Raw genomic sequence first — 19,187 nt, forward strand, 5'->3', positions numbered from 1 at the left:
GGTTGCGTGTTTTTTTTAAGGCTTTGTTTGCCTACGCTGCATCCAGGGGGATTCTTTCACCACCCTGCGATTTTCGGAATCCACCTGGAAGCAACTTCGCTGGATCCAGGTGGATTCTTTTGGCAGCGCACGCAGCCAACATTCCTTTGAGGATGCGTGCACAACTGGCGACGGACGCGTTACAAACGCGATTGTAGTATAGATATGTGTACATATGTATTTATGTGTTTATATGTGTATATATGTCTGTAAATACATATACACACATATAAATACAATTGTACACACATATAGCCATATTTGTATATGTATCTCTATGTTAAAGCCCTTTGTCTGCCTTTTTTTTCTCTCTAAGACTTGAGATCTCATACCTTCAAGCCATTCTAATGTTTGTGTGCAATATTGTTTAATCATTTTTATTAGATGGTGTTAATATGAGTGTAACTGTACTTTGTAATGTATTTTTGGTGTGTTTTGTGACACTTTTGTTTTTTGCAAAACAGTTAACCAGATTTCTGAGGACACGATATAAATCTAGTGTAAATCGCGATTGCACAAACACCAAGATAAACCCCTTAACGCTCACCCGCAAACGTTTCTGCTCCACTTGTAATCTGACCCATGTAAGTCTGCTGTATTAAATGGACATTTAAGAAATCTGCATTGTGCGTTTCCAATCCAGGGAAAAATAAAACTCAGCATTTCCTGAATTAAATTATATGAAAAGGGAGCAACATAAATAATGAAAGTATGTTTTTTTACTACACATAATATAGCATTGTATTTTACAATCTTAAGGTTTTTACTGTCCCCTTAACTAATGTATCTAATGTAGATTATAGAAAATTCAGAGGAAGCTAAGATGAGGCTGTGAAACTAGTCTTGCATTTGTTAAAGGAACATGAAACCCAATTTTTTTACAATTTTATTAATTTTCTATTTCATTTCTGCTCAAATTTCTTTCATTAGAAAGCAGGGATGTAAGCTCAGGAGTGTTCAAGTGTCTGAAGCACTATGCGGCAGCAATTTTGCAAGAATGTGACACATTAGAAAGAGCACTAGATGATCACAGTATTTCCTGCCATTTAGTGCTCCAAACACCTACCTAGGTATCTCTTCAAAACAAAATATCAGGGTAATGAAGCAAATTTATTAACAGAAGAAAATTGGAATCTTTTTAGAATGTTATGCTCTGTGTGAAACACTAAAGAAAAACTTGGGTTCTATATCCCTTTAAATCTATTTTATGCCTAATAGTGAAAATGTGTCACTTTGCTTTTTATTATTGAGAATTGGTTTTGTGTATCGACAAAAAGAAATGCAAGGAATTGATTTCAGATTCCTTAGTGCCCTTTATTGGTTGATGAAAGCAAGAAAATAGATACGTCAGTGCGTAACAATTATTTATAGCTCAGACCAAAACTCTTACTAATTTCATATATAAGTTTTATATAAGCTTTACAAAATAATTTAATATTAAACCTGGAATATTGTTTATTTCAGATTAGATTACATCAATTTTAAAGTGAAATCATAAAAAAATGAGTTCTACTTGAATTGTCTGACTATGCACCTACTTTTGGCTGTTCTCTATTATTAGTCAATTATAGAGAAAAACATTATAGCTGACTTGTATTTTCTGCCCATAAAATGTTAGAAATACACTACACAATAAAATCAATATGCCAAATTGGTTTTAAGGTAGGTAATATGGTTTTTGAGATGGCCGTGTCTAAAATAGATTTACCTCCTGGGGCTGCAATGACTCCTACAGGTTATGATTCTGCCCTGCTGGGTTCTTGGTACAAGCTTTAACCACCAACACCTACAACAAGTATTTTATTTTTATTTTAAACTGGCGTTTAGCGCAGCCAATCAACTGCCATGCCACCTGTGATGAGAGTGGGAGGTGATGTCATTAGATGGGGGCGTGGCTTATAGCCGTTATTAGTCTATGTCTCAGTTACTAAGTTAGATCTATTTTACAAGCTTTTGGGGGGTAGTTATCAAGCCGTCTACTTTTCTGGCTTCGCCGGCCCAATACGTCCGCCTAAGCTCGCCTACCTTCGCCGCCGCGGACCTTGAATACGTTCGCCTAAGTTATCAAATAAAGCTGTCAAAAAGCCGCGGGGCGATGAGCAGCGGACTGTGACAGTTATCACTCATCCGATCTCGCTGCCCTTCGGCTTTTTCCCAGCTTTATTGCTAGCCTGTCACTAAGCACTCACACTAAACTGCACTGTTCTACCCCCTATACCGGCGCCCCCGGAGGCCCTCGCAACTAAATAAAGTTACTAACCCCTAAACCGCCGCTCCTAGACCCTGCCGCAACTCTTATAAATGTATTAACCCCTAAACCGCCGCTCCTAGACCCTGCCGCAACTCTTATAAATGTATTAACCCCTAAACCGCCGCTCCCGGACACCGCTGCCACCTACATTATACCTAGTAACCCCTATCCTGCCCCCCCTATACCGTCGCCCTCTATTATAAAATTATTAACCCCTATCCTGCTGATCCCGCACCTCTCCGCAACTAAATAAATAGTTTAACCCCTAAACCGCCGCTCCATGAACCCGCCGCAACCTATAATAAATTTATTAACCCCTATCCTGCCCCCCACTACGCCGCCGCCACTGTAATAAAATGATTAACCCCTAAACCTAAGTCTAACCCTAACCATAACGCCCCCCTAACTTAAATATTAATTAAATACATCTAAATAAATTAACTCTTATTAACTAAATGAATCCTATTTAAAACTAAATACTTACTTATAAAATAAACCCTAATATAGCTACAATATAAATAATAATTATATTCTAGCTATCTTAGGATTTATATTTATTTTACAGGTACCTTTCAATTTATTTTAACCATGTACAATAACTATTAAATAGTTATTAACTATTTAATAGCTTACCTAGCTAAAATAAAGAGAAATTTACCTGTGAAATAAATCCTAACCTAAGTTACAATTACACCTAACACTACACTATACTTTAATAAATTATTCCTATTTAAAAATAAATACTTACCTGTAAAATAAACCCTAAGATAGCTACAATGTAATTAATACTTATATTATAGCTATCTTAGGATTTATATTTAGTTTACAGGTAACTTTGTATTTATTTTAGCTAGTTAGAATAGTTATTAAATAGTTATTAACTATTTAATAACTACCTAGCTAAAAGAAATACAAAATTACCTGTAAAATAAATCCTAACTTAAGTTACAATTAAACCTAATACTACACTATCATTAAATTAACTAAATAAACTACCTACAAATAACTACAATGAAATACAATTACATAAACTAACCAAAGTACAAAAAATAAAAAAGCTAAGTTACAAAAAATAAAAAATTAAGTAACAAACATGTTAAAAATATTACAACAATTTTAAGCTACTTACACCTAATCTAAGCCCCCTAATAAAATAACAAACCCCCCCAAAATAAAAAAAATCCCTACCCTATTCTAAATTACATAAATTTCAAAGCTCTTTTACCTTACCAGCCCTTAAAAGGGCCATTTGTGGGGGCATGCCCCAAAAAGTTCAGCTCTTTTGCCTGTAAAAGAAAAATACAACCCCCCCCCAACATTAAAACCCACCACCCACATACCCCTAATCTAACCCAAACCCCCCTTACAAAAACCTAACACTAATCCCCTGAAGATCATCCTACCTTGAGTCGTCTTCACTCAGCCGAGCCACCGATGGAACTGAAGAGGACATCCGGAGCGGAAGAAGTTAATCCTCCAAGCGGCGCTGAAGAAATCTTCCATCCGATGAAGTCATCATCCAGGCGGCGCTGAAGAAGTCTTCGATCCGGCCGATGTCATCTTCAAAGAGGCGCTGAAGAGGTCTTCTATCCGGGCGAAGTCATCTTCCAAGCCGGGTCTTGAATCTTCCTTCCGCCGACGCGGAACCACCTTCTTCACCGACGGACTACGACGAATGACGGCTCCTTTAAGGGACGTCATCCAAGATGGCGTCCCCTCAATTCCGATTGGCTGATAGGATTCTATCAGCCAATCGGAATTAAGGTAGGAAAATCTGATTGGCTGATGGAATCAGCCAATCAGATTCAAGTTCAATCCGATTGGCTGATCCAATCAGCCAATCAGATTGAGCTCGCATTCTATTGGCTGATCGGAACAGCCAATAGAATGCGAGCTCAATCTGATTGGCTGATTCCATCAGCCAATCAGATTTTTCCTACCATAATTCCGATTGGCTGATAGAATCCTATCAGCCAATCGGAATTGAGGGGACGCCATCTTGGATGACGTCCCTTAAAGGAGCCGCCATTCGTCGTAGTCCGTCGGTGAAGAAGGTGGTTCCGCGTCGGCGGAAGGAAGATTCAAGACCCGGCTTGGAAGATGACTTCGCCCGGATAGAAGACCTCTTCAGCGCCTCTTTGAAGATGACATCGGCCGGATCGAAGACTTCTTCAGCGCCGCCTGGATGATGACTTCATCGGATGGAAGATTTCTTCAGCGCCGCTTGGAGGATTAACTTCTTCCGCTCCGGATGTCCTCTTCAGTTCCATCGGTGGCTCGGCTGAGTGAAGACGACTCAAGGTAGGATGATCTTCAGGGGATTAGTGTTAGGTTTTTGTAAGGGGGGTTTGGGTTAGATTAGGGGTATGTGGGTGGTGGGTTTTAATGTTGGGGGGGGGGGGTTGTATTTTTCTTTTACAGGCAAAAGAGCTGAACTTTTTGGGGCATGCCCCCACAAATGGCCCTTTTAAGGGCTGGTAAGGTAAAAGAGCTTTGAAATTTATGTAATTTAGAATAGGGTAGGGATTTTTTTTATTTTGGGGGGGTTTGTTATTTTATTAGGGGGCTTAGATTAGGTGTAAGTAGCTTAAAATTGTTGTAATATTTTTAACATGTTTGTAACTTAATTTTTTATTTTTTGTAACTTAGCTTTTTTTATTTTTTGTACTTTGGTTAGTTTATGTAATTGTATTTCATTGTAGTTATTTGTAGGTAGTTTATTTAGTTAATTTAATGATAGTGTAGTATTAGGTTTAATTGTAACTTAAGTTAGGATTTATTTTACAGGTAATTTTGTATTTCTTTTAGCTAGGTACTTATTAAATAGTTAATAACTATTTAATAACTATTCTAACTAGCTAAAATAAATACAAAGTTACCTGTAAAATAAATATAAATCCTAAGATAGCTATAATATAAGTATTAATTACATTGTAGCTATCTTAGGGTTTATTTTACAGGTAAGTATTTATTTTTAAATAGGAATAATTTATTAAAGTATAGTGTAGTGTTAGGTGTAATTGTAACTTAGGTTAGGATTTATTTCACAGGTACATTTCTCTTTATTTTAGCTAGGTAAGCTATTAAATAGTTAATAACTATTTAATAGTTATTGTACATGGTTAAAATAAATTGAAAGGTACCTGTAAAATAAAAATAAATCCTAAGATAGCTAGAATATAATTATTATTTATATTGTAGCTATATTAGGGTTTATTTTAAAGGTAAGTATTTAGTTTTAAATAGGATTCATTTAGTTAATAAGAGTTAATTTATTTAGATTTATTTAATTAATATTTAAGTTAGGGGGTGTTAGGGTTAGACTTAGGTTTAGGGGTTAATAATTTTATTACAGTGGCGGCGGCGTAGTGGGGGGCAGGATAGGGGTTAATAAATTTATTATAGGTGGCGACGGTGTAGGGGGGGCAGGATAGGGGTTAATACATTTAATATAGGTTGCGGCGGGTTCAGGGAGCGGCGGTTTAGGGGTTAATACATTTATTATAGTTGCGGTGGGCTCCGGGAGCGGCGGTTTAGGGGTTAATATGTATAGAGTAGCTTGCGGTGGGCTCCGGGAGCGGCGGTTTAGGGGGTAATAACTTTATTTAGTTGCGGCGGTGTAGGGGGGGTCAGATTAGCGGTGTTTAGACTCGGGTACATGTTAGGGTGTTAGGTGTAGACAGCTCCCATAGAAATCAATGGGATGTCTGTCAGCAGCGAACTTGTACTTTCGCTATGGTCAGACTCCCATTGATTCCTATGGGATCCGCCGCCTCCAGGGGTGGCGGATTGAAAACCAGGTACGCTGGGCCGTAAAAGTGCCGAGCGTACCTGCTAGTTTTTTGATAGCTAGCAAAAGTAGTGAGAATGTGCCGCACTTGTGTGCGGAACATCTGGAGTGACGTAAGAATCGATCTGTGTCGGACTGAGTCCGGCGGATCGAAGCTTACGTCACAAAATTCTACTTTTGCCGGTCTCGAGCCCTTGATAACTAAGGCGAATCAGCCTCGCCACAAATACGCTGCGGAATTCCAGCATATTTGAGGTTGACGGCTTGATAACTACCCCGCTTTTACTTCTATGCTCTTCAATAAAATAGCATTGTACCTTCTATGCTGTGTCCTGCATCTCATGACATGGTGTTAGAAGTATTTGCCTGCTCTTTTGTTTCCTGAGTAATGACGATCTTGAAGTTTACCCCACCTGAGCCTTTTGATTTCTCTCAGCCTGCAGCTTGGCCCACATGGCGTCAGCGGTTTCAACGCTTCAGGACTGCTTCCAAGCTGGACAAGGAGAGTGGTGAAGTAGAAGTTCATTCTCTTTAATACTCTATGGGGAAAGATGTGGAGCCAGTGTTCAATGCCTTTACTTTCCAAGAAGGGGAAGAATTTGACTTTGACATAGTTATGAAGAAACTCAGTGCCCACTTTGTACCCAAAAGAAATGTGATTCATGAGAGGGCTTGTTTTCACAAACGCGCTCATCGTCTGGGAGAATCTGTGGATTCATTTGTGAGCAGCCTGTATGAACTAGCTGAATTCTTTAAATTTGGTGTTGCTAAAGAGGAGAAAATCAGAGACAGAATAGTCATAGGAATTGCAGATGCTGAGGTCTCACTGAAGTTACAGTTAGAGTCTGATTTAACATTAGATGGGGCTATTAGGATGGCAGAGTGAACTGTTGAAAAAGCAAAGTGCTGATCTGAGGTCTGAGAGTATTGTGGATGAAGTGCAGCAGTTCAGGAGAGCTGCAGGTGAAAGGCACAGTGTGAGCGGTAGACCAAAAGCAACAGATAGGCCCAGAAGTGAATGTGGGCAGCAGGCTCGCTGCATGTGGTGTAACCATACCCATGATCAGAATGTTGTATGCCCCGCTACAGATAAAAGATGTAGAAAATGTAACCGAATAGGCCATATTGAAGTGGTGTGTAAAACTGAATATATTAGGGAGATGCAGGTGGATAGTGACCAGGCGGGTCAAGAAGTGTCCTTTGTAGGGTTAATTGTTGAACGGTCTGGTTCAGACGAAGATTGGCGGGTTACCCTTACTGTAATGGGAGCCAAGGTAGCCTTCAAGATTGACACAGGAGCAGACATCACTGTTATGTCTCTTGCAGCATTCATAAAACTAACTCAACAGCCTCAGCTGGCGAAAGTTACAACAAAAGTTCATAGTCCTGGTGGTTACATGTAATTAGAGTTCAGTGCGTTAACAACCTATTGAGCAGGAAAGCAGCCTATGGTTTGGGCCTTGTCGCCAGAGAGAATGAGATTTTGTAAGACATGTTTGGTGAATTGGGCCTACTGAATTGCAACCCAGTCCTAATATCACTTAAAAGTGATGCAGTCCCATAAAGCATTACCACCCTTGATAGAATTTGATTTCCACTCATTCTTCAAGTGGAGAAGGAACTTCTGCGTATGAAGAATATGGGAATTGTTGAAGAGATTGTTGAAGCAACTGAATGGTATGCCCCCATTGTGCCTGTTGCTAAGAAAATTGGGAAGTTATGCATCTGCCTAGACTTGAAAAGGCTGAATGAGGTAGTGAAGAGAGAGAGAGAGATGTGCTGCCGACGCTTGAAGACATAGCTCCAAAACTGGCTGGGGCGAAGTTCTTCTCTACACTTGATGCTTCCAGCAGCTTCTGGCAGATACCTCTAGATCCACAGTGCCGCAAACTGACTACCTTCATTACACCGATAGGTTGGTTTTGCTTCTGCAGACTCCCCTTTGGGATATCCTCTGCTCCTGAAATCTTTCAAAGAGAGATGAGTTCACTCCTAAGGGACCACAACGGCACGGCAGTCATCATGGATGACATTTTAATGTATGGCTCTACATTGGATCAGTGATTGAGCTGTGTGCTGCAGACCATTAGAGAGTCCAGGATTAAATTAAATATAGAGAAATGCCATTTCAGAAAATCTGAGTTATGTAATTTGGGCATATCATCAATGGAGATGGCATCAAGCTGGACCCTGATAAAATCCTTGCTATTGATCAGATGAAAAGTCCTTCTGATGTACACAAGCTGAGACAAATATTGGGCCTTGTGAATTATGTGGGCAGGTTCCTTCCAGATTTATGCACAGTACTGCACCCTATTACAGAGTTGTTGAAGAAAGATGTTGCCTTGGTCTGGGGTCCTTCACAGGTAGAAGCTTTTGTACAGGTCAAGTCCTTCTGGGGTCTGCCCCAGTTTTAGGGTTCTACAACCCTTCTACCAAGACTGTGGTTAGTGCTGATGCGAGCAGTTATGGGCTAGGAGCTGTCCTCCTGCAGCTGAATGAGAACAAACTACAGCCCATCACCTTCTTTTCCAGTACACTGGCGACTGCTGAGTCAAAATATTCCCCAAATTGAAAAAGAGTGCCTGGCTGCAGTTTTGGCCTGTGAGCCCTTCCAGCGTTACCTAGTGGGTTTAGAGAAATTTAGTCTGGAGACTGACCATAAACCGCTAGTCCATCTAATCAACTGCTATGATATTGACAAAACACCCCTAAGATGCTGATGAGGCTGCTCAGGTTCGATGTTCAGGCAGTGCATGTTCAGGGTAAACAACTGGTAGTGGCAGATACACTTTCCAGGCTCCCGCTAGCTACTGCTGAAAAATCTTCAACGGAATCAGATGTGAAAGTGTATGTGGCTTCAGTTCTGGCATCCAAATTCATTTTATCAGGAAAGCTAGAGCAAATAAGAAAGGAGACATGTTTAGATACAGACCTTCAAGAAGTTATTAAGTACATAAAAGAAGGTTGGCCTGAGAGCCTGGCAGCCTGGATGCCATTAAGTTCTTACCAGTCAGAGAAGTCACAGCTCACAGAGCTGGATGGTTTAGTGCTGTTCCAGGACTGCATTGTCATACCTGTTAGAATGCAGCAGGAGATGTTAATCAGGATTCTTGATGGCCATCTGGGCATTGCAAAGTGCATAGAAAGTGCAGCTATGGTGGTATGGTGGCCTGGGATCAGAGAAGGGAGCGCTTGATTTCTACCCCGCTGCCTGCAGGTCCATGGTAGAAAATAGCTGCAGATTTGTGTGAACTGCATGAGAAGAAGTAGCTAGTTGTGATTGACTACTATTCCAGGTATTTGGAAATTGTACCCTTGAATGAGATCACCGGTCAAGCCATTATCACTCATTTCAAGAGCTTGTTCACTCGGTGGGGCATACCAATGAAGTTAGTGAGTGATAACGGAATGCAGTTTGCCTCCATGGAGTTCAGTTCTTTCTGCAGTGAATATGATTTCATCCATTCTACATCAAGTCCACATTACCCGCAGGCAAATGGAATGGCTGAAAGGGAAGTTCAAACAACAAAGTTCATTTTGAAGCAACCCAAGCCGTACCTAGCTCTCTTGGCCTATAGGGCGACTTCTATCCAAGCCACAGGTTTTAGTCTGAAACAGCTGATGCTAGGACATGAGATTCACACCACTCTACCCTCTGTGGGTGTTTTCCAGCCAGCCCGCTTTGTTCCTCTGTACGAGGTCCTTAGGAGGAATGAAGCAGCAAAAAAGGGCAACCGATTCTTCTATGACAGAAAACACTCTGTGAACCCGCTATAGTGATTAGCACTAGTTAGGGCAGTTACGAGAAGAATGGGCAGAATAATCCCATGGTCACTGTGGACTAGGGTAGTCTACCCGATGTTCAAGTCAAGATTGTATTTCTTGTTGTTCCTACTCTGGTAGGTAAAACTGGATTATTAGCACCATCAGGATACATGGCCCTTGCATAATGTCAGGGTGCCAAGAATCAGACTGAGACAAGAAGTGCAAAAATAATCACACCTGTATTAACAACAAAAAATAATAAAAAGTCCACAAGTCAAACAACAAGCCAGGAGTCAAAGCCAGAGCTGATAGTCAGACAAGCCGAGTCAGGAGCCAAAGCGAGTAGTCAGATGAGCCGGAATCAGGAACAAGGAGAACAGCAGAATCAGGAACAAGCCAGGGATCAGAAACCAGGAGGGGCGTCAGACAGCCAGGTAATACACAGGTCTGAGACAATGCAAGGGCAAAGCATACTGAACAGAGGCCCTTTAAATAATGTGATGACATCACAATTCTGAGACTGCAACCTGTCTCACATGGATGATGTACACCAGTCTGGCCATAAGAGGGCATGTAGGAAATGAACAGCATCACACACTCTGCACCAGACTCAGCAAGAGAGGTGAGTAAAATGTCTGCCAGCAGCGCATGGCAAACAAAGCAGGGAAAAAACTCTGACAGGATGTCATCAAAATAGGGTGCCACAACAATGCCTCTGGCTCTGGCCACTGCAAATAGCACACCCAGAACCTTTGTGAAGACTCTTGGGGCCTTTTGCCAGACCAAAGGGAAGGGCCAAAAACTGGAAGTATTGGTCCAGAAATGCAAATCTTAGGAACTTAAAGTGGTCCTTGTGGATTGGAACATGAAGGTAAGCATCCTTCAAGTCTTTAGTTGTCATGAACTCTCCCTCTTGAACTAGGGGCAGAATAGATCTGATTGTTTCCATTTTGAATGTTGGAACACTCAGAAACTTGTTTAAACACTTTAGGACCAGAATTGTGTGGAACGTGCCCCTCCTTCTTTGGAACCACAAAAAGATTTTAATAGTACCTTCAACCCCTTTCTGCTAGGGGTACTGGTACGATAACATTGAGAGAGAAAAGATCCCTCACCTTTAATTCTGATTGGCTGATAGAATTCTATCAGCCAATCGGAATTCAAGGGACGTCATCTTGGAACCTTCATTCTAGAAGAGCTGTCAATTGAAGAGGATGCTCCATGCCGGATGTCTTGAAGATGGAGCCGCACCACACTGGATGGATGAATATAGAAGATGCCGTCTGGATGAAGACTTCTGTCGGCTTGGATGAAGACTTTGGCTCGCTTGGATAAAGACTTCTGCCGGCTTCGATGAGGACTTCTGACGCTTCGTTGAGGATGGACGTCGGGTCTTCAAAAACTGTAAGTGGATCTTCGGGGGGTTAGTGTTAGGTTTTTTTAAGGGTTTATTGGGTGGGTTTTATTTTTAACTTAGGGTTTGGGCAGAAAAATAGCTAAATGCCCTTTTCAGAGCAATGAGGAGCTTAGGTTTTTTTAGTTAGGATTTTATTTTGGGGGTTTGGTTGTGTGGGTGGTGGGTTTTACTGTTGGGGGGTTGTTTGTATTATTTTTTACAGGTAAAAGAGCTGATTTCTTTGGGGCAATGCCCCGCAAAAGGCCCTTTTAAGGGCTATTGGCAGTTTAGTTTAGGCTAGGCTTTTTTTTTATTTTGGGGGGCTTTTTTATTTTGATAGGGCTATTAGATTAATATTTGATCATTTCTTTTTTATTTTGTGTAATTTAGCGTTTGTTTTATTTTGTAATTTAGTTAATTGTATTTAATCAATGTAATGTATTTAATTGTAGTGTAAGGTTAGGTGTTAGTGTAAGACAGGTTAGGTTTTATTTTACAGGTAAATTTGTATTTATTTTAGCTAGGTAGCTAGTAAATAGTTAATAACTATTTACTAACTAGTCTACCTAGTTAAAATAAATACAAACTTACCTGTGAAATAAAAATCAAACCTAAGCTAGCTGCAATGTAACTATTAGTTATATTGTAGCTAGCTTAGGGTTTATTTTATAGGTACGTATTTAGTTTTAAATAGGAATAATTTAGTTAATGATAGTAAGTTTTATTTAGATTTATTTTAATTTTATTAAAGTTAGTGGGTGTTAGGGTTAGACTTAGGGTTACGTTTAGGTTAGGGGTTTATAACTTTAGTATAGTGGTGGCGATGTTAGGGACAGCAGATTAGGTGTTAATAATAGTAATGTAGGTTGCGGCGATGTTAGGGACAGCAGATTAGGGGCTAATAATATTTAACTAGTTTTTACGATGCAGGAGTGCGGAGGTTTAGGGGTTAATAATTTTATATTAGTGTTTGCGATGCGGGAGGGCCTCGGTTTAGGGGTTAATAGGTAGTTTATGGGTGTTAGTGTACTTTTTAGCACTTTAGTTATGAGTTTTATGTTACGGCTTTTTAGCGTAAAACCCATAACTACTGGCTTTCAGTTTACGGTATGGATCTTGTAGTTATAGGCTATACCACTCACTTTTTGGCCTCCCAGGCAGACTTGTAATACCGGCGCAAAGGAAGTGCCATTGAAAAAGGACTTTTTGTAAGCTGCGGTAGTTATGTTGTGTTACAGCCATAAAAGTGTGCGGTACACCTAAACCTGCAAGACTCGTAATACCAGCGGTAGTGAAAAAGAGCAGTAGCGCTGCTTTTACACTCATACCGCAAAACTTGTAATCTAGCCGATAGTTTTCAGAGTTAAAATAAAGGAATTATGTAAGTGTAGGGCAAAGTTGTAGTTTATATACTACAATATCTTTGTTTACTGGTACAGGGCCCTGAAAATTGCTTGTACAGTCTTAAAAGGACAGTCTTGTCAAAAATAAACTTTCATGATTTAGATAGGTAAAGTAATTTTAAACAACTTTCCAATTTATTTTTATCATAAATTTTGCTTTGTTCTTTTGGTATTCTTAGTTGAGAGCTAAACCTAGATGGGCTCATATGCTAATGTCCTTGCACTTCAAGTTAGCTTCTTATCTGAATGCATTTTTACATTTTTTCACAACTAGAGGGCGTTAATTCATGTGTGCAATATAGATAACATTGTGCTCACGTCTGTGGAGTGACCTATGAGTCAGCATTGATTGGCTAAAATGCAAGTCTGTCAAAAGAACTGAAATAAGGGAGAAGTCTACAGAGGCTTAGATACAAGATAATCACAGAGGTTAACAGTATATTATTATAACTGTGTTGGTTATGCAAATTTGGGAAATGGGTAATAAAGGGATTATCTATCTTTTTAAACAATAAAAATTCTGGTGTAGACTGTCCCTTTAAATTCCAGCAAGGAATGCTACCTGCATAGGAAGGCGGACATGTTGTTTGCTTGTGATCATTTGAACTTGATAGAAAACAAATGTATTTACTTCAAAGGTTGTCGAAAAGTACTTGCTTTGGAGCCCATTTATCAAGCTCCGTACGGAGCTGGAGGGTCCATGTTTCTGGTGAACCTTCAGGCTCCCCAGAAACACCAGTAATGAAGCCCCGTGTTTCTAAAGACCGCTGTTCCATATCCTGTCTGCCTGCTCTGAGGAGGCGGACAAACATTGCTGCAAGTCAGCCCGATCAAATACGATCAGGTTGATTGGCACCCCCCTGCTAGCAGCCGATTGGATGCGAATCTGCAGGGGGCGGCGTTGCACCAGCAGTTCACAAGAGCTGCTGATGCAATGCTGAATGCGGAAAGCATATTGCTCTCTGCATTCAGCGATGTCTGTGGGACCTGATCCTCTGATCGGATCATGTCGGACAGACACATAATAAATCGGTCCCTATATCTCAAATGATGTTGCTTTAAGGAAATGTTGTATTAATGTTTTCTTCAGCATTCAATAATGTATTCTGCAAAATGGAAGCACAACTGTTCTGCTCAGATAATAATTATGTTACAAAATGTACATTATGTTTTGTTGCTGTTCAGATATGTTTGATTTACTATTTTTATTATTAATTTAACATTTCTTACACATTTCAGCCCACTTAAAGCATTTGGGAATTGTTAAGGAAAGAGGGAACTTCCTTTTTCTATTTAAATGACAATGTTTTATTGTTAACAGTTGTAAAGTATTTATAGCAAACTGTGATCAGTGGGATATTAATTTGATTCAATACAGTCAATGCTTTTACATTTTTGGAATGAATCTTGGCCATGATATCACTGTCTAAAGCAGGACAAATAATATCACATTCATTTTAAATGTTATCTTTTAGGGACAGCACTGGCTGTGTATCAGCTTGAAGTATCTACTCAACCTGTGAGCCTTTGATAAGGGTTCATTACATTTTCTATAGAAATAAAAATACAACAGAAAGGAGAATGTATGTTCTATTTTATACTACCAGTCTAATATTCTAAATATTATGACAATTTTATCCACGCACATGCACAAACACACATACATTCTTTCTAATGGTATGATGACCAGGTACTATATAGTAATACTCCAGTCCAAACACGTTCATGCACATAAACCAGCTACCAGACCTTTATCTGAAACATTACGCATGGCTTCAGTATCATGTTTTTATTGTTCATATGCAAAACTTTTTTTAATGTCACACTTTCAGCCCTCTCTCAAATATTTAAAAGTGAGAAATGTTTAAACTATTTACTATTTTATATATGACATCATGAGTGATAACGTGATAATCTGTATGATGTCATAAATGACATCAATATACCTTAGCTGTGTTTATATATTTTTTTATTCCTAGAGTTTTAACATTACAGTGAGTGTAATTAAAAAAATTTCATTTCATATATTTTTTTATTATTATTATTATTATTTATTTATTATTTTTATTGTTATAGTATAAATAGTTAATACACAAAATAACATTTGTATAATACTAAACCAACTGTACAGGTATCAGCCTGAAATTACTGAGTTTTAGAAATCACACAATTCCCATGGAAAATCAAAATCAAATGATATTATCCTAAAAATATATACATTATACCTGTATACAGTTTCATGCTTTCTCCCTACCATGAGACAACTTGAAAAAAATATAAAAGACCTACTAAAACGTTTAAATACTTTTCCAAGGACATCCAGCCATTGTTTTGCACAGGTCTACAAGGGTTACAAAATGTGTATATTGTGAAAGATACTAATGTAATTTACTCCCACTCATTGGTTTTACAGTGTCAAAAAATGTGTTCAAATAGGTTAATTCTTTAATGAGCATGAAACTCAAAATGTTTCTTTCATGATTCAGAGAACATTTTAAACACCTTTTTATTTTACTTCTGTTATCAAATTTGCTTTATTCTCTTGGGTTCCTTTGATGAAGAAGCAACAATGCAATACTGGGAGCTAGCTAAATACATCACATGAGCCAATAACAAGAGGCATATATGTGTAGCCACTAATCAGCAGCTAGTTCTCAGTAGTGCACTACTTTTCCTGAACCTACCTAGGTAGACTTTTCAACAAAGGATACCAAGAAAATTAGGCAAATTAGATAATAAAAGTAATTTGAAAAGTTGTTTTAAATTACACACTCTTAATCCTGTAACATAATTATGAATGTTTGAGAAATGAGACTTATAATTGGAAGTTCCTTTGAATTTATGTAATTTTACCCATGGGTTTAAAAAACATATATGGCTTTTATAATGCCATAATTATTGTCCATTATCACCACTTAGGGTCACTTAACTCATTGGTGTAAAAATATGAAGCTATCTGCAGTGGTAATGATTTTTCTTACCATAAAAAATAGTGATTTGAGTCAAACAAATAACCATAGGTAAAAATATATATTTTAGTTTAACTTTTAAAAGTAAGTTGTATTCTAAAAACATATACATAAAGAAACTAAAAATGTATATACTTAATATGTTGACACCATACAAAGGAAGGTAAAATAATTAATGATACAAAAATTTCAAAAAAAATAATAATTTACTTTTGAAGTTTTTTTTAGGAAATCTCAGAAAAAAAATTGCCATTGTTTGGTAATGATAAGCAGTCAGCACTTATGATCCCTATCATCTGAACAACTAAATATAAATATTTCCTTTTTTACCCCTGGGCCAAGTATTCTAATTTTTTTTTATATTTTCTTTAGTTTTAAATTTAAAACAAACTAAATAAATATTTTTTATAAATATTGACAATTTTATATTAATACATAATCTTATTCTAAAGCCAATATATTGTGCTGGCTCTAAAAAAGACTAAATTAGACAATAATACTATTTTGTTTTATTGCAGGTAACTCTGTTGGACTTACAATGGAAAAAATCCTCTGTGGTCTTCTGGTGATTGGATTGGTAGTAGTGGTCAACTCATGTCCAAAATATTGTGTCTGTCAAAATTTGTCAGAATCACTAGGGACATTGTGTCCCTCCAAAGGTCTCCTTTTTGTTCCTGTAGATATAGACAGAAGAACAGTTGAACTTCGACTTGGTGGTAATTTTATTATAAGCATCAACCGACAAGACTTTGCCAATATGACTGGCCTTGTTGACCTAACTTTGTCTAGAAATACAATAAGTTACATCCAGCCCTATTCATTTGTTGATCTAGAAAGTCTTCGATCTTTGCATTTAGACAGTAATAGGCTTACTAATATTGGAGATGATATATTTAGGGGCTTAATAAATCTTCAGCACCTGATTATGAACAATAATCAACTCAACAGTATCTCTGATGATGCATTTGAGGATGTTTTACAGACATTGGAGGACCTGGATCTTTCTTACAACAATTTAAAAAGTATTCCCTGGGATGCTATAAGAAGAATGATTAACATCCACCAACTTAGTTTGGATCATAACCTCATTTATTATATAACAGAAGGTACATTTCAGGATCTTAATAAATTGGCTAGACTAGATTTGACTTCTAACAGGCTACAAAAACTACCTCCAGATCCAATATTTGCAAGGTCACAAATCTCAATGACATCTGCAACACCATTTTTCCCACTTTTATCTCTGAGTTTTGGAGGCAATCCACTTCATTGTAATTGTGAACTGCTTTGGTTACGGAGGCTTGAGAGAGAAGATGACATGGAAACTTGTGCTTCTCCCTCCAGTCTTAAAGGAAGATATTTTTGGTATGTTCGGGAAGAGGAATTTGTGTGTGAACCACCTTTGATAACTCAACATACTCAAAAGTTGCTTGTTCTTGAAGGACAAACTGCCTCATTAAAGTGCAAAGCTGTGGGAGATCCTGCGCCAGTCATACATTGGGTTGCCCCTGATGGTCGTCTCATTGGAAATTCTTCAAGGACAACTATTTATGATAATGGCACCTTAGATATACTCATAACAACCTCTATGGATTATGGAACTTTTACTTGCATAGCAGCTAATGCTGCCGGGGAGTTAACTGCACCTGTTGAGCTTTCTATTGTCCAACTGCCACATCTCAGCAATGGCACAGGCCGTACAACTGCACCCAAATCAAGACTATCTAATATAACCACATCCAGCAAATCCAACAGAGGAGAAGTAAAGATTCAACCAGAAAAAGCTGTTGTAGTGTCAGATGTGACAACTACCACGGCTACGGTAAAATGGTCAGTAAGCAAGGCTGCTCCAAAAGTCAAAATGTACCAGCTCCAATACAATTGCTCAGACGATGAAGTTCTTATATACAGGTAATTTATTTTGTATTGTTATTCTGAAGATCTTTCCAAATTTGAAAAAAAAAACAACCTGCAACAATTATGCCACTTTTTAACTTTTTAAAATATAAAATAAATCTTAGAGGCTGTGTATTAATTTATAAGTATATTTCACTATCTTTAAGAAGAAAATACAGCTCTGTGTTTGTTTGTTTAATGAATGAATTAATTAATTTCCTATGTGATGTTACTATCAGCATCAAAGACATAGGCCTAGTTTTCATTGAGATAGTAACATTTGGAATCTGGTAGTAAAAACATTTATCTCCATTAGATTCCATGGATAATTTTTATCTTATCATCAGTTTCCAAAAGTTACCACCTCAATGGAAACTAGGCCATAGTGGGTAATTTGTACCCTCTTTAATATATATATATATATATATATATATATATATATATATATATATATATATATATATATATATATATATATATATATATATATATATATATATATATATATATATATATATAAAACTATTCGTCATGCTGAATACATCAACAATAACTCTACTTTTCTGCTTAGGGTTGCGACCTTTTCTAGGAGGAAAAAATATTGTGTTAATCAGCATAAATTATTATGCATATCTCAAAAATGAAAGCTTCTAGAACTGTTTTTTATTATAATTTAGTTCAGAGTAGATTCCCACAAAATTATAAAGCAGTAACCATATTGCAGCCTTTTGTTTTTATATTTCTTCTTTGTTACCTGAAGCCAAAAACTATCAGTAACTCCTGTAAAAAAAAAGGCTAAATGGCAACCATAATTCTTCTGTACATTAAAGAGACATTGTACTGACAAATTTACATGGTGTGAATTGTAATTTAAGCACTACAAACCCTGCTTATCTCTTTCATCCCTGCAAAGGGTTTCAACACATAAGGTCCAACTTGGGGGCAACTGCTTATCCGATCTAGAACAGCCAGTGATTGGTATGGTCATACATTTGTTAATGCTCGTTAGCCATGTCTACTTGGGACCACCAGTTATCTGCATCTCTCTAGAAGGTTAAGCAGATAGGCTTGCAGTGTCATTAGTGCTAACATGATAAACTATAACAAATTAGAAGATGTAATTTCCCTTTGTTATGTTTTTAACAAATATATCTTAATGATAGCACAGTCGTTAGCTATGCTTATTTGCTCATACAAATCTTTGTAGGTTTATCTTGGATAAATTATGGCACTCAGATCATGTGATTTATATTTTATTGATGATCGCATAATCGTACATAATTTACCACTGTCTACAACTGCAACCAATATTTTCATGCAATTAAGAGACCAAGATTTTAACACTGGAATAGATATATCTGCATATAAATCAGAACTCTAAAGAATTCTTATTTTCCTGCTGCTTAAACAAGTTCAATTCTATGTCATTCTCCTCTAGACTCATAACAGTTGTTCACTGTTTCCACTCCATTAAAAATGATTGTTATGATTCTCTGAATAAAATGCAATTGGTTTGTGAAATTGATGAAGAGTGAAATTGTGCCAGAATGTGTCATCCCCCCAAACAAAACTTTAACTTTTTTTTAAAAATATGCTGTTTTATGTGTGTGTAACAGCATTGTTCTTTAAAGGGACAGTAGAGTCTAAATTTAACGTTTATGTTTTATATGGATCA

The 19,187-nt window shown here is 37.7% G+C and overlaps 1 protein-coding gene across 1 annotated transcript in view; it reads left to right on the forward strand.

The window, feature by feature from the left end:
• Positions 1-16,151: 16,151 nt before the first annotated feature.
• Positions 16,152-19,187, forward strand: part of LRFN2 (leucine rich repeat and fibronectin type III domain containing 2) — a 333,038-nt gene continuing 330,002 nt past the window's right edge. The window contains exon 1 of the mRNA XM_053712663.1: positions 16,152-17,527. Coding sequence (XP_053568638.1) covers positions 16,155-17,527 — 1,373 coding nt within the window. The 5' untranslated portion in view covers positions 16,152-16,154. The remainder of the gene's footprint in view (positions 17,528-19,187) is intronic.

Source organism: Bombina bombina, chromosome 4 (genome assembly GCF_027579735.1).
Source record: "Bombina bombina isolate aBomBom1 chromosome 4, aBomBom1.pri, whole genome shotgun sequence".
Classification (NCBI taxonomy): domain Eukaryota; kingdom Metazoa; phylum Chordata; class Amphibia; order Anura; family Bombinatoridae; genus Bombina; species Bombina bombina.